At 38.9% G+C, this 15,969-nt stretch overlaps 1 protein-coding gene across 9 annotated transcripts in view; it reads left to right on the top strand.

Moving 5' to 3' along the window:
• ccdc142 (coiled-coil domain containing 142) overlaps positions 1-15,614 on the top strand; it is a 114,593-nt gene extending 98,979 nt beyond the window's left edge. For 7 of the 9 annotated variants that reach the window (XM_073042254.1, XM_073042260.1, XM_073042255.1 and 4 more), the window contains 3 exons: positions 3,890-4,070; positions 12,027-12,238; positions 14,728-15,614. In XM_073042254.1, coding sequence (XP_072898355.1) covers positions 3,890-4,070; positions 12,027-12,238; positions 14,728-14,984 — 650 coding nt within the window. In that variant the 3' untranslated portion in view covers positions 14,985-15,614. Of the gene's footprint in view, positions 1-3,889; positions 4,071-12,026; positions 12,239-14,727 lie in introns of those variants that run through there. The other 2 variants (XM_073042258.1, XM_073042259.1) reach the window with 2 other exon arrangements.
• The last annotated feature ends 355 nt before the right edge of the window (positions 15,615-15,969 follow it).

Genomic DNA, 15,969 nt, shown 5'->3' with positions numbered 1-15,969 from the left:
ATGTTATGGAGGTCATGGGAGATTTTAACATGCAGATCGATTGGGAAAATCAGGTTGGTAATGAATCTCAAGAGAGTGAGTTTGTTGAATGCCTAAGAGATAGCTTTTTTAGAGCAGTTTGTCATTGAGCCTACTAGGGGATCGGCTATAATGGATTGGTGTTAACCAGAGGCAATTAGGGAACTTAAAGGTAAAAGAATCCTTAAAAACCAGTAAACTGGAAGGAGCTGCTGGAAGGGATGTGAGCAGAGCAGCAGTGGTGTGCGTTTCTGGGAAAAATTAGGAAGGTGCAGGACATGTGTATTCCAAAAATGAAGAAGTACTCAAATGGTAAAATAGTACAACTGTGGCTGACAAAGGAAGTCAAAGCTATTGTAAAAGCAAAAGAAAGGGCATACAACAAAGCAAAAATTAGTGGGAAGCTAGAGGATCGGGAAGTTTTTAAAAACCTACAGAGAGCAACTAAAAAAATCATTGGAAGGGAAAAGCTGAAATATGAAAACAAGCTAGGAAATAATGTCAAAGTGGATAGTAGAAGTTTTTTCAAGTATGTTAAAAATAAAAGGAAATTGAGAGTGGATATAGAACCGCTAGAAAATGAGGCAGGAGAAATAATAATGGGGGACAAGGAGGTGGCTGATGATCTAAATGAGTACTTTGCATCAGTCTTCACTGTGGAAGACTCCAGCAGAATGCCTGATGTTGTTGTGTGTGAATGAAGAGAAGTGGGTGCAGTTACTGTTACAAGAGAGAAGGTGCTCAAAAATCTGAAAGACCTAAAGGTACATAAGTCACCTGGACCAGATGAACTGCACCCTAGGGTTCTGAAAGAGGTAGTATTAAAGATTGTGGTGGCATTAGCAATGATCTTTCAAAAATCATTGGACTCTGGCATGGTGCCGGAGGACTTGAAGATTGCAAATGTCACTCCACTCTTTAAGAAAGAAGGAAGGCAGCAGAAAGGAAATTATAGACCATTTAGCCTGACTTCAGTGGTTGGGAGGATGTTAGAGTCAATTGTTCAGGATGAGGTAATGGAGTATTTGGTGACACAGGACAAGATTGTACAAAGTGAGCATGGTTTCCTTCAGGGAAAATCCTGTCTGACGAACCTATTAGAATTCTTTAAGGAGATTACAAGTAGGATAGATAAAGGAGATGCAGTGGATGTTGTATATTTGGACTTTCAGAAAGCATTTGACAAGGTATCACACATGAGGCTGTTTACCAAGTTAAGAGCCCATGGTATTACAGAAAAGTTACTAATGTGGTTAGAGCATTGGCCCATTGATAGGAGGCAGTGAGTGGGAATAAAAGGATTCTTTTCAGGTTGGCTGCCAGTGACTGGTGGTGTTCCACAGGGGTCGGTGTTGGGACCACTTCTTTTTATGCTGTATATAAATGATTTAGATGATGAAATAGATAGCTTTGTTGCCAGGTTTGTAGATGATACGAAGATTGATGGAGGGTCTAGGACAAGAGGGCACAGCCTCAGGATAGAGGGGTGCACTTTCAAAACAGAGATGCAGAGAAATTTCTTTAGCCAAAGAGTGATGTATTTGTGGAATTTGAGGCCACATGCAGCTGTGGAGGCCAGGTCGTTGGGGTTTTTAAGGCAGAGATTGATGTGTTCTTGATTGGAGATGGCATTAAAGGTTACGGGAAGAAGGCCAGGAACTGGGGTTAAGGAGGAGAGCAAAAAAAGGATCAGCCATGATTGAATGGTGGAGCAGACTCGATGAGCCAGATGGCCTAATTCTACTCCTATGTCTTATAGTCTTATCTGAATCATTCTTATTTATTCTAATTTTATCTGGTTTTATTCAAACCTTACATCCATAAAAATAGAATAAATTGGACAAATGAACGTAGGCATGACCTTAAGCTTTGCAACTCTGCTCCTGATCAGAAGCTCATCTAGATCCCAGCAACAACTACTTCTTTAATTTTCAGCCACTCATGTTATGGTCAGTCTCTTGCTTCAGAATTCAGGAATGATTGCTAATTTGCCTAGTTTTGGTGAGATTGAAAGGTGAAGCGTGAGATTTTGAATTCAGGATGGTTTGCTGTTCAGCTCCTTATGGCAGGAACATCTTAAACTTTAAAATTTGCCCTACTTGCTCAAGACTAAGGTATTATTAGATCACAGTCTAACCTTAAAAGAATCTTCAAACATGTATACCAGCATTTGAGAAATAATTGATTCACAGCAAAATATTGCTTAGGCTCTTAGCTATATTAAATGGGACTGTAAATTTTAGTTAACTTGAACATCTCCTGTGTATTATTTAAACATTGACTTTATAAATCATTAGATGTGTTTCCCTTAGAATTTGCCTGGCCCAGAAATGAAGAGGTATTCTGGAAAGTACAGGTATTCTCAATGCCAGTATTTTAGATCAAATAGTCAACTCCTATGCCATAATATTTTGAGATTCTGTTTTTTTTTGTTATTATAATTAAATGATTTGGTGCATATAATCTAAGTTTATTCAAAATATGCATCCATAAACTAGAATAAATAGGTATACTTGCATCATGGTATGTACAGCCATAAAAATAGAAGAACTTGATGTGCAATATCGTACAAGGAATTCTTGTTTTCCATCGTTCATAGGTAGCTATACAATTTATGAGCAAAAATGATAACTAGTTAGAGTAATTGCTGCACACTTTTGCAAAGAAATTGGATGATATAACATCAAATGTTTCAGTTTTATGCAATCTAATAAAGCTTCATTGGACCCACGAAGTGTGTCAGACGTAAAATCTACAATTTTTGTTCTAGGGTAATCGGTCATCTGGTACGTAATACTCAAAGGACTTTAATCATCTGCAGTACCATCCAAAGCCCTGCAGTGGATGTTTTACTGTCATTTTTTGTGATTTTCATGGTGTATGTGTAACCAATATGATCTGTGGGCCACTCAAAAAGTCTGTTGATGCCTATCCCTGTCACTCAAAGGGGGCTATCCTTAATAGGTGCCTGGCTGCTGTAGGGAACCCAATTCAGTAATCAGCCTCCTGGCTCTCCTTTAGCCACCACATACACTCCAAAGACATGACTGTCAGCTTTCCCACTCTATAATCTACTTTTGTAGCCAACCCAACCCATCCTAACATTCACAATCAAATCCCATTTCACACCTGTTTGCAGAAGTTGACATGACGACCACAACCCTAGACTGACTTCACGAACCCCTGGCAGCCAATATTCAAGTCACCACTGAACTCATTTCTTTAACCATATAACCATATAACCATATAACAATCACAGCACGGAAACAGGCCATTCCGGCCCTCCTAGTCCGTGCCGAACTCTTAATCTCACCTAGTCCCACCTACCCGCACTCAGCCCATAACCCTCCACTCCTTTCCTATCCATATACCTATCCAATTTTACCTTAAATGACACAACTGATCTGGCCTCTACTACTTCTACAGGAAGCTCATTCCACACAGCTATCACTCTCTGAGTAAAGAAATACCTGGGAAAACAAGGGAAAATCTCCAGATGCTGGAAATCCAAGCAACACACACAAAAAGCTTGAGGAACTCAGCAGGCCAGGCATCATCTATGAAAAAGAGTAAACAGTTGATGTTTTGGACCAAGACCCTCTTCAGAACACATTGCTAGTCCACTTTCCCCCCATGGCATTTCCCCTGAACCGGATTTACATAGTTCTTTATCGTGCTTTTCCCCTATCCAGGAAGCAAGTAGTAACTGTTTAGCTTTTTAAACATTTTTTTGAACATTGTTTGGTTTAGGTCAAACTTGGTAACATTAAAATTAGTTCAAAATCTCTTCTGATTTTCATTAGAGATGCTTGCCAAGTAATTCATTTTGTGAATCAAATGAAGTGAAGACAGCTTTCTTTATCCATTTCAGTTGTGCTCCCCAGTAAATCCAATGAATATGCGACTGCCGCCGTGCATGCTATATTTGGTCAGGTGCTGGAGGGAATTCATCAGCTTCCAGAAGATGCTCAAATCATCCCATTGACAGAAGCCTTGACTGCTTTCGTGGAGGCCTGGATGGATCATATATTGAAAGAAAAGATAAAATTTAGGTCACCTATCTAATAATTTTATTTGAAGTTATATGCTTTTGATAACTGCTTCTTAGAGCTTGTGTCTGTCAATTTTATCTGGCAAAGCAATTGGTTCAACTGTCTAGAGAGTACTCCAATAATAAAATATCTTGAAACTGCTTTATACAGCTGAATAACAGGTTATATAAACATTAGTGAATGCATGTTAAAAATGTCAAAACAAACTGGAACATGATTTCCCTGCAGTATTGGCTAGAAAACAGGGGATATTTCCTGTTCCCTTTCAAATTAATGGAATGAGATTTTTACATCCTCTTGACAGATCGTTGGGATCCTTATTCAAATGCTACATCCAGCACGCAGCATTCCCTACACTTTTCTGCTTGTGTCTCTGGTGTGGAGCTTAAATCCAGAATATTCTGACTCAAAAAGTGTGTCAATAATTAAGCTTCACTAGAAAATGTTTTATAATATTTAAGTGAAAAGATGACATGCTGAATTTTTGGGGGTGGGGTTTAGCCAAATGAACAGGTCAGGAAAAAGAAAATAGAGTCAAAAACTGCAATCCAATAGCACAATGAAAGGTTGTAGATAATAAAGCAAAAAGCACAATTTTTTAAAAATGGAATAGGTTTATAGGCCTTTAACAAGGTGCTCCACATGAAGCTGCTTAACATGATACAAGCCCTAGGTATCACAAGCATGGTTAGAAGATTGGTTGACTGGCAGGAGGCAAAGGATGGGAGTAAAGTCTGCCTATGACTAGTGGTGTTCTGCAGGAGTCATTATTGAGACCACTTTTTTCATATTATATGCCAGTGATTTTGATAACAGAAATGATGGCTTTATGTCCAAGTTTACAGACAATACAAAGGTACAGGGAGTCTGCTGAAGGGCTTAGACTGACTGGGAGAATGAGCAAAGAAGTGGCAGTTGGAATATAGTGTAGGGAAGTGTATGGTCATGCACTTTGGTAGAAGGAATAAAGGCATAGACTATTTTCTAAATGGGGAGAAAATTTAAAAATCATAAGTGCAAAGGGACTTTTGTGTTCTTGTGCAGGATTCCCTAAAGGCTAACTTATAGGTTGAGGTAGTGGTAAGGAAGGCAAATGTGATATTAGCATTTGGGCCAACCAGCCTAATTATGCTTCTATATCTTATGGTCTATGGTCTTATGTGCTGAGGTACAGTGAAAAGCTTGGCATACTGTTGGCACAGATAATATACAGAGCCTTGAAGCTATACAAGGTAAAGCAGTAGTATAACGCAGAATAAGGCTTAACAGCTACAGAAGAAGTGTAGAGCAGGTAGACAATAAGGTGCAAGATGATAACAAGGAAGATTGTGAGATCAAGAATCTATCTTTTCATACTAGTGAACCATGCCTTTAAAAGAAGGCTATGGAAAACAGCAAAGCAAGGAGAATTAATAAGAATTTCACAATAAGAATCAATATATTGATTCAGGAAATGTAGAGGCGGTTTTATCTGAAAGCAGAGCTGTGGAAACAGTTTAACAGTAACTAAGATGTAAAATAACAAGCCACCATGGGCCTCAAAACAAGAGAGACCAGATACTTAACACAACGAGTCGACAAGGTAACTGAAGATTAGCACAACAGGTTGAAGCTGACTGGTTCTATGGGTTAACAAAGGATGATGGATGAGAGCTGTATTTAAATAGTCTGCAGATAATGAGTTCGAAATTAGTGGCAGGTGACTCTTGTTAGCTGGGTGAATACGGAATACAGTACAGTGCCTTGAAAAAGGATTCAGCCCCCACAACTATTTTCACATTTTACTGTCTCTTTTCTAAATTTAAAATATATTGAAGTAGGATTTTTTGAGCTAATGTACAAAATATTGTGCATAATGTCAAATCAAAAGAAAAATTCCAAAACACGTCAACCATTTACTAAAAATTAAAAACAAAAATTAAAAGGTTGAAAAAGTATTCATCCCTTTTGTAATTCCACTTAACTTTCTTCAGATTCAAATGCCTTACCAACACACCCAATTTGTTGATGTAGGGTCACCTGTTTTCAGTGAATTCATAAGAATAAATACCCCCTTTCTATGTAACATCCAACAGCATGGTAGATTTTCAACAGGCCAAACTAAAATGAAGACTGAGCCTGGGGAAGGGTACAGGACCATCTCAGAGGTACTGAACATACCTTGGACCTCAGTGCAGTCCATCATGAAAAAGTAAAAATAATATGAAACCACAGCCACACTGTCTAGGTCAGGCCACCCTTCTAAACTTAGTCGCCGAAGATGAATGGCACTTATAAGAGAGGCTATTGTGATGTCAATAGTCAGTCTATGTGAGCTGCAGAAGACAGTGGCTGCAACTGGAGATGAAGTTCATGGGCTCCACAATCTCTAAGGCCTTGCACAAAGAGAGTTTTTACAGAAGAGTGGCAAGAAAGAGGCCTTGACTAAAAAAAGAAGTGCATCCTTGCCCATGAAGTCTTTACAAAGCATCACTTAGACGATACTGTAAAGATTCAGAAGAAGATCTTGAGACTAAAGGGGAACTTTTTGGCCTCAACACTAAGCACTACATGTGGTATGAATCTAATACTATGCATCAGCCTGGTAACACCATCCGTACTGGTGGTATGGTGGAAGTAGCATCATGCTATGGAGATGCTTTTCAGCAGAAGGGACTGGAAATTTGGTCAGGACTGATGGGAAGATGAATACTGCTAAATACAGAGAGGTCTAGATAAAACCCTGCAGGCCCAGGAAGCCTAAACTGGGGAGAAAGTTCACCTTTCAGTAGGACAACGATCCAAAGCACACTGTCAGAGCAACCATGGAGTGGCTTCAAATGAAGAAAATTGATGTCCTTGAGTGACCAAGTCAGAGTCTTGACCTTCACCCAAATGAACATCTCTGGCAAGATCTTAAGATTGCTGTCCACCACCACTTCCCAACTAAACTGGCACAGCTTGAGCAATTTAGCAAGGAGGAAGGACAACTTCTGCTCCATCACACTGTACAAAGCTAATTGAGATTTATCCAATAAAGACTTTTGGCTGTAATAACTGTGAGAGGTGGTTCAACTAAGTACTAAGCATGGGGATGAATACTTTTGAGTTGCTGATATTTTAGTTCTTGAATTTTTAGTTTTTCATGCATTAGTTTTCCCTGTTTTTTGGGGTGCTCCACTGTGGGGGGAAAAAGAGCATGTGATTCACAATTAAAAATTCTCAGTTGATTAAAATCCCTGGTTGTAATACTCATTTATGTGAACAAACGGTTGGAAGCTGAATACTTTTACAAGACATTGTTTTGTTGCATTGGGCGATAAAACTGATTGCAGCTTATTAGATGTCAGATCCTGTCTAGGTTGAAATGTTAAGAGATCTGAACCAAAAATTAATTTATTTCAAATTGCAACTAGAAATCAGCCAGTCAATTGTCATTTAACAAAAGAAGTTTCTGCAAAGATTTGTCTTTGCTGTACAGTAATCAGTGACAGTAAATCCTCCCCATTCCCGTTGAATATGGATGTGCAGGGCAACAATTCCAAATTTCTGAGTGAAATTCAGAAATGTGGCAGAGAGTAAGATAATAATAGACTGCAGGAAGACATTGTTGAGATGGTTGAATAGTCAAATTAAATAGCAATGAGAAGTGCAAATCAATATACTTTGGTAGAAAGAATAAGGAGAAGCAGTATTGATTAAAGAACACAGTCCTAAAACTTATGCAGAACAAAAGTACCTGGGTATGTGTGTTCACAAATCCTTGAAAGTAGACAGGCATATTATACCATGATCATTAAAGTAAACCAACTTGGAATCATACAAGAAAGGCATTTAGTACATTGGAATATTGAATCCAATTCTGGATGTGAAGGTTTTACAGAAGAGCCAGAAAGCCTTTACTAAAATTATTCCAGGGCTGAAAGTTTTCAATCACATAATTAAATGGGAGAATCTGGCATTGTTGTCCTTGGAGCGAAGGTTTAGAGGAGATTTGATGGTGGTGCAGAGGCTCATGACTGCATAGGGTAAATAGCGGGAAGCTGTTCTCTTCAGCAGATTGTTCAAGGATTAGGGAATAAAGATTTTAAAATTCGTTAAGGATGAAAAAAGACTGAGAATTTTTCTTTTTAGTCAGGCTAGGAATTCATTGCCAGCGGGCATGGCCTTGAAAAGGGATCTGGAAAGGCACTTGAGAGGGAGAGCTCCCCTCCATGATCCTGACCACAGTTTACATACCACCAAATGCAAATGTTAAGCAGGCACTCAAAGTACTGCCATCAGCAAACAAGAACCAGTCTACCCTGACACTTTTCAAATTATTTTCGGGGACTTCAGTCAGGCTTGTTTGAAGAAATCTCTGCCCAATTATCATCAACATATTACCAGCAGCACCAGTGGTCCCAATAAACTCAATCACTGCTATACTACCATAATAAATGCCACCATTCGATCTCTAGACCATATTTTGGGAAATCTAATCACTTGGTTGTCGTCCTACTGCATACAGGAAGAGGCTAAAGAGTAAGGTTCCAGAAATAAGGGTAATGAAAATGTCACGAGAGGCAGAGGAGTGGCTATGCAGAGGGTTTGCTTTAAGTCGGTGGACTGTACCATGTTCAAGGACTCATCAGAGGATCTGAATGAATGCACGATGGTTGTCATGGACTTTATAAAAACAGTCATAGATGAGTGTTTCCCAAAAAATCATCCAGAGTCTTCTCCAAACAGAGGTTCCGGATGAACCATGACATCTGCAACCTGTTGAGGCCCAGATCAGTGGCGTTCAGGTCTGGTGACAAAGGAAGTTACAAGAGGTCTAAGTATGATCTCTGGGAAGACATCTGACTCTCCATGGCAATTCTGGTTCAAACCTGAATCACTGAAGGATGCTTGACAGCTTTAGCAGGGCTTGAATGCTATCACCTCCTACAAAGTGAAATGAAGTAACATAGGTAGCAACAAGTTTTCACTCCCAGATGAGCTCAATGTTTGACCGTCAGTACATGGTGCCATCTTCACAAACTCCCACAGCCCCCATTGTGATGTGAGACATCAGAGCATTCTTCAGGAGAGTGAACCCATGGAAAGACCCAGCCCAGACAGGGTACCTGGCCAAATACTAAAGATTTGTGCTGATCAAATGGCTGGAATGTTCTCTGATATCTTTAACCTCTTGCTTCAGTAGTCTGGGGTATCCACCTGTTTCAAACATGCTTCAATTATAGCAGTGCCTAAGAAGAATGTGGTAACCTTCCTCAATAACGATCGTCCAGTAGCACTTACATCCACTGTGATGAAGTACTTTGAGAGAATTGTGATGAAATCATCAACTCCTGCTTCAGAAGCGATTTAGACCCACTCCAATTTGCCTACAGTCACAACAGGTCAAAAACAGATGTCATTTCATTGGCTCTTCACTTAATCCTGGAACATGTGGACAGTGAAGATACATACATTGGGATGCTCTTCATTGACTACAGCTCAGTATTAAATACTACCATCCCCTCAAAACTAATCAATAAGCTTCTAGTGCTAGTCCTCAATACCTCCTTGTGCAGCTGGATCCTCAATTTCCTCACTTGCAGACATCAGTCAGTTTGGATCGACAACATCTCCTCCACAATTTCCATCAGCAGAGGTGCACTACAAGGTTGTGTGCTTAGCCCCTGCTCTACCCACTTTATACTTATGACTGTGAGACTAAGCACAGTTAAAATGCCATATTTAAGTTTGCCGATACCACTGTCATTGCCTAAATCAAAGGTGGTGCTGAATCAGCATAGAGGGAGGTTGAAAATCTGGCTGAGTGGTGCCACAATAAAAGCCTCTCAATCAACATCAGCAAGACCATGGAGCTGATTATTGACTTCAGGGGAGGAAATCGAAGTTCCATAAAGCAGTCTTCATCAAGGGATCAGAGGTAGAAAGGGTCGGCAACTTTAAATTCCTTGGTACGTACACAACGCTGGAAGAACTCAGCTGGTCAGGCAGCATCCGTGAGAAAAGAGTAGCCAACGTTTTGGGCCGAGACCCTTCATCAGGAATTGGGGGGAAGAGAGGGCCGAAGCCCAACCATAGAGATAGGGGAGGGGGTAGGGCCTAGAGGCGCCAGGTGGAAAACTAATCAGAGGAAAGATAAAGGGGGGAGGGGGAGGGGATAAGCATGAAAGAACTGTAGAGATAAAGAAGCAGAAAGTTGAAAGGGGAGAGAGGCAGAGAGGGACCTGGGATAGGGGGAGGGGGAGGAAATTACCGGAAATTGGAGAATTCAATGTTCATACCACCAGGCTGGAGGCTACCCAGACGGAAGACCACAAAGTTTTGTGTTTAAATTCCTTGGTGTTATCAGAGGATTTGTCCTGAGTCCAGCACTTAAGTACCATTACGAAGAAAGCATGGCTGCTTTGCTACTTAGAAGCTTGAAAAGTTTCAAAATGTGTTCTAAAACTTTGACAAACTTATATAGATGTACAATGGAGAGTTTATTCATTGGTTGCATCATTTTCTAGTTGGAAATACCAATGGTCTTCAACAGAAAAGCCTACAAAAAGTAATGAATACAGCCCAATACATCATGGGTAATGCTCTCCCTACCATAGAGCATATCTACATGGAGCACTTTTGCAGGAAAGAAGCATCCATCATCCAGGATCTCCACCATCCAGGCCATGTTGTCTTCTCACTGCTATCGGGAAGGAAGTACAGGAGCCTCATGTTCCACACCACCAGATTCAGGAACAGTTATTACCCCTCAACAATCAGGCTCCTGAACCAGAGGGGATAACTTCACACACCCAGTCATTAAACTGTTCCTACAACTTATGGACCACTTTCAAGGACTCTTCAATTCATGTTCTCGAAATTTTTTCTTTGCTTGTTTATTTATTTATTTCTCTGTCTCACTGTTTGTTTATTTGTTTGTGTATTTATTTTTTTTTTTCTTTCGGTGTATTTAGTTTGTTTTTTTTGCACAATGTTTTTCATCCTGTTGGGTGTGGTCTTTCATTAATTGTTTCTTGTATATACTGTGAATGCCTGCAAAAATGAATCTTGGTTGTACATTGTGTCATATATGTACTTTGATAATGAATTCACTTTAAACTTTTGAATTTTAATATGTAGAGTTGTGGGGAAAGAGCAAATGAATGGGAAGGACAGGATTGCTCAGTTTGGAGCTGGCATTGAACAATAGGGCTGAATGGTCTTGTCTTTTGCCATAATAGTTTAGTTCCTAATCTCACTTCAACTGCTAATGTTATTCTCAATCATCACCTCTCAATTAATCACAACCACATACTTGTTTAGATTTAGATGTCCTATCAGATGTTGGATAAATGATCTCTAGATGTGGTATTTCTCCTCCCTTTGTGCCACAGAGCATTCAGAATTCTATTTTTGTCCTTTTACTTTTTCATTCATCTACTTTCCCACAACACTATCATCCAAATCCATGTGGTCAGCTTTAGTTTGTATGCTTAATAACACCCAGCTTTACATCCTGTAACTAAGTCTGGCATTTATAGTAAATCATAAGTGAAATTGAGAGGCTACTTAAGAGGGTAGTAGTTATACATATACAGTATGGAACTTGAGTCATATATAGGCCAAGTAAGTAAAGACAGGATTATCCTTCCCTCCCTCAAATGATAGCACTGAATCCATTGGTGTTTACAAGCATACTCAGTTTTGTAATTAATACCAGAATTTTTATTTTCCATATTTTAAAATAAATTCAAATTAGCAAACTGCCATGGCAGAGTTTGGCTTCTTTGTAACATAACCACAACCCTATTGTATCTTTAAATCCACATTATTATTTTGGTTATCTGCTTGCATCTTTCTTAAACAATTTCAAATTAAAACAGCAATGGTAAATTTATTCCAGAGCAATATATATATAATGTATTGATCATAGCATACTGTGTATATCAGCTGTAGCTATTAAATTGCATATTTATTGTTTACGTCCTTCAGTGTCCAGGGTGCCTTACAGCTAAAGCAAGATTTTGATGCAATTAAAGAACTAATCTGTTCAGATGAGCAACGACTATCAATGGAAGTCAGACAGGCTGTCCTTTCTCTTCGTGTCTTCCACCAAGTGGACAATGCCATTATCTGCCTCCTTCAGCAACCTACCAGGAAGGTCTATGTGCCATCAGATACTTGGGACCGTTTCAGAAGCTGCTGTATGTGTTGAGTAATTTTCAATTACTTGTAAATTTTGAATTAATTATGTACTGGCCAACCTCCCATCTACCTTTTTGAACTTAAGAACATCCAAAAATCTTACGGCCCATAGCTTGACTCACACCTTCTTATTCAGTCCCCAGCCTGTGTTTCCTGCTCTACATTGATTCCTAGTATGGCTCACTTTAGCCACCAAGATTCTAAGCTTGAAAATTCTGTTCTTTTCTGCTTCACTGCCTCTCTTTTATGTCCAGAACATTTTGATTAGAAAGTTAGTAGTTAAACCACTGAGAATTAATTGACAATAAGCAAATAGGACAGTGCAAGTTACCCTCCTGGGAAAATGTGACAGTGCAAGTTAACATGTGAGCGGCTGTGCTACACAAGCTCAAGTTTACAGTCACCATTTGGGAGAATGTTGGTATAGTTGGGTATAAGGATACTAAATTCATGTATAAGAATTGAAGTAGCAGACACAATGTGGCATAAACAGAAACATGATAGAAGACCAGAATTTTTAAAAATGCTTGCAGTTAGCGTACAGACTGGGTTGTGCTGGATCTGACTTGTTATCTGTACTATCTGCCCCTGTTGTTTATTTGCCCACACTAAACTTTTCTAGATAAAGGAACAAGAGTCCCAAAAGATAGGGCAGTTTCTAAGAGGCTAGTGGGCTTCAGCTGGCATATTAATGAAGTTCTGTTCTCAGTGGCTGTTGGCAGTTTACAATTGTCAAAGATCTAACCCCTCTTCAGTATCTCTGTGGACTCAGTACCTTAATAGAATGTTGCGGAGTTCAGTTTTAAAGAGTAAGATTTATTCCTTTCCATTGTTATTGTGGATTCAACTTGCCTTCACAGCCCCAAACAAGTGTGTGATGAGGGGCTGATTCTGTGATATAAAAGTACATTAATATTTGTCCAACAACACACACAAAATGCTGGTGGAACACAGCAGGCCAGGCAGCATCTGTAGGGAGAAGCGCTGTCAACTAAGTGTCCTGACAAAGGGTCTCGGCCCAAAACGTCAACAGCGCTTCTCCCTATAGATGCTGCCTGGCCTGCTGTGTTCCACCAGCATTTTGTGTGTGTTGTTTGAATTTCCAGCATCTGCAGATTTCCTCGTGTTTGCTTAATATTTGTCCTATCATTAGCCCTTCATCTGCTTTAAGTAACAGTTCATTGACTGCTTAACTGTACTTGTATTTTCTTTTTTTTCCTGTTACATGCTTGAATTACTTTTCAGTAACCTTTATTTTTTGAATACTGTATCTGAACTCTTTTATTTGAAAGCTAAATAATTACAGAAATTCTGAAAAGACCCTTAAGACTGGCAGTATCTGTGCAGCAACTAAGATGGGGTTAACTTTTCTCAAAGATGTTGAGTTCCTGTGAAGGACTGAAATGTTAATCCAAGTCTCCTGTTCACCTATGCTGATTTTATTTCAGTCTTTCTACATTTGCACTATTTTATTAGATTAGAATATTCAATTCATAGAATACAAAGGCAGCATCTAAATTCAATTCCAATCATAAATGTTGAATCAAGCAACAAGCAGAGAGCTGGAGGACAGTAATTTGTCCTGACTTCTGAAGCGTTTTCTGGGTCAAAATAGTTTTTAAAACTTAGTTAAAATTACAGAATAATGCACACATATGCTAACAGTTACTTTTGAGCTCACGCAAGGTCACACAACACTTTACTGTACCAGTGACCGGGTTCAATCCCCACCACTGTCTGTAAGGAGTTTGTCCATTCTCCCCATGACCGCATGGATTTCCTCCGGGTGCTCCAGTTTCCTCCCACAGTCCAAAGACGTATTGGTTCATAGGTTAGTTGGTCATTATAAATAGTCCCATAATTATGATAGGGTTAGATCAGGGGTTGCTGGGCTGCACAGCTCGAAGGGCCGGAAGGGCCTGTTCTGGTAAATAAATAAATAAAATGTTGAGGGAAAAGTAGTCATTGTAAAAGCCAAACGTTTCTCAGCATTCCCTTCCCTCATAATCATTAAGGAATGAGAAGGAGAAGTACTGTATCTCATACAGAGATTTGCTTTCTCTTGTTACAATTCATTTAAGTGAAAAGTTATATGGGTCTGAGTAAGAAAGTTAAATGAAGGGAGGTGTGTTGATTTTACTTAGTTTTAAGCTTTTAGATCTTCTGTTTTTATATTTCTTCTTTGTGTGGTGCAGTTGCTGAAAACTCAAAATACTCTGATCAATTGTGAACATTTCAGAACTCAATTATTGAATTATATTTGTTTCATGCAATTAACAGCTGCAAATTTTCCACTTGAATTAGAAGGGATTTTGAAATGTTTCCGTCAGCTGGAGATTTGTTACTTATGTCAACTGGGAAATACTTCTGTGGGTCAAACATTTGAATCTGCTTTTGATCCATTGTTTGTTTTTTTAGAACTGACTTAGCTTGGTTTTTGATTATATGATCTTTCAACTCTTCTAATAAATATTTTCCTTCGCCCAAGGCTCCTCTTCCAGCAGGACGGTTGACTTCAGTCATCAGAACTTGAACAGTCTTGACAGTCTGGATCTACGGTCTGAAAGGACAAGAGCAGCCTTTCAGTCTGAAGCTTCTGATCAACTGAGTAAGATTATAACTACTGGGCACCCAGAGTCATACTTGGCAGTAAATCAGCAGGAGTGGCTTGCACTGCGAGTGAACAGCAGTAGACGCAGGAAAATTCTCCGCTTGCCATGTATGAAAAACACCCCAGAACAGTGAGCGACATTTGTGTCTCTGTTTATCAGTGGGGGAAACTGACCCATAGACTTGCACTTTTACACTTATTTGAGTTAAGTATAGTGCTGTTTTAGATTCTGAGCTCCATTATATTTCCAGTTTGGTGAATAATTTACCAAATTTTGAAGGGAAGCCTCAATGTATATTGCAACGCTGAAATATTAGCATTTCAAAAGCTGATGACCAAAAGCTCCTTTGCCGAATTAATTGTAATATAATATTGCAAGGCAAAATTTTAAATGTTCATTTTTGTATGATGTTTATTTGTTCTGATTTATGCTGTCTTGAGTTCAAAAGGATTCGGTATCCTATGTTGAAAGCCAGTATTTTTTGATTTAAAGATATTCTATATAATAATTTATCATATGTTTAAATACACTGATGATAATGGAACATGTTTATCAAATATCTAATCTTTGGAATTATACTGCCTCTACAAAATGTTTTTAATACTGAAATTTAGACAATGCCTGCAATGATTTATACCTTTTTTGGAGGGCTGTCAGCCGAAGAAACTGTAAACAATATTTATGGATTACCTGTTTTTAATTAAATGTTCTTTAAAAAAGGATTTTGTATTTAAACTTTATGTATTAAAATATAATGTTCTTATGTGTGCAAATTTACTTGGTGTACCCACGTTCCACACTCTCAAATGTGTCTTCCCTTTCTTGATGGCTTTAATATTGTCTACATATTCAGAGTGTTCCGAGTTTTTAAATTTAGTGAACATCCAGGCAAGAACACTCTTAATTCCATCCCTATTTGAGGCAGACTTGCTGCTTCCCACAACAAGCTTAGAGGTTAAAAAGCACAATGCCTCAGGAGCAGCTGCCTGTTGGAATCCTAAAAGTTGGCAGTGAAGGATAGATAGATAGATAGATAGATAGATAGATACTTTATTCATCCCCATGGGGAAATTCAACATTTTTTTCTCCAATGTCCCATACACTTGTTGTAGCAAAAA

This window comes from Hemitrygon akajei, chromosome 4 (assembly GCF_048418815.1).
Source record: "Hemitrygon akajei chromosome 4, sHemAka1.3, whole genome shotgun sequence".
Taxonomy (NCBI): domain Eukaryota; kingdom Metazoa; phylum Chordata; class Chondrichthyes; order Myliobatiformes; family Dasyatidae; genus Hemitrygon; species Hemitrygon akajei.
Note: the sequence above shows the minus strand (reverse complement) of the source record. Positions and strands in the feature narration are given on the sequence as shown.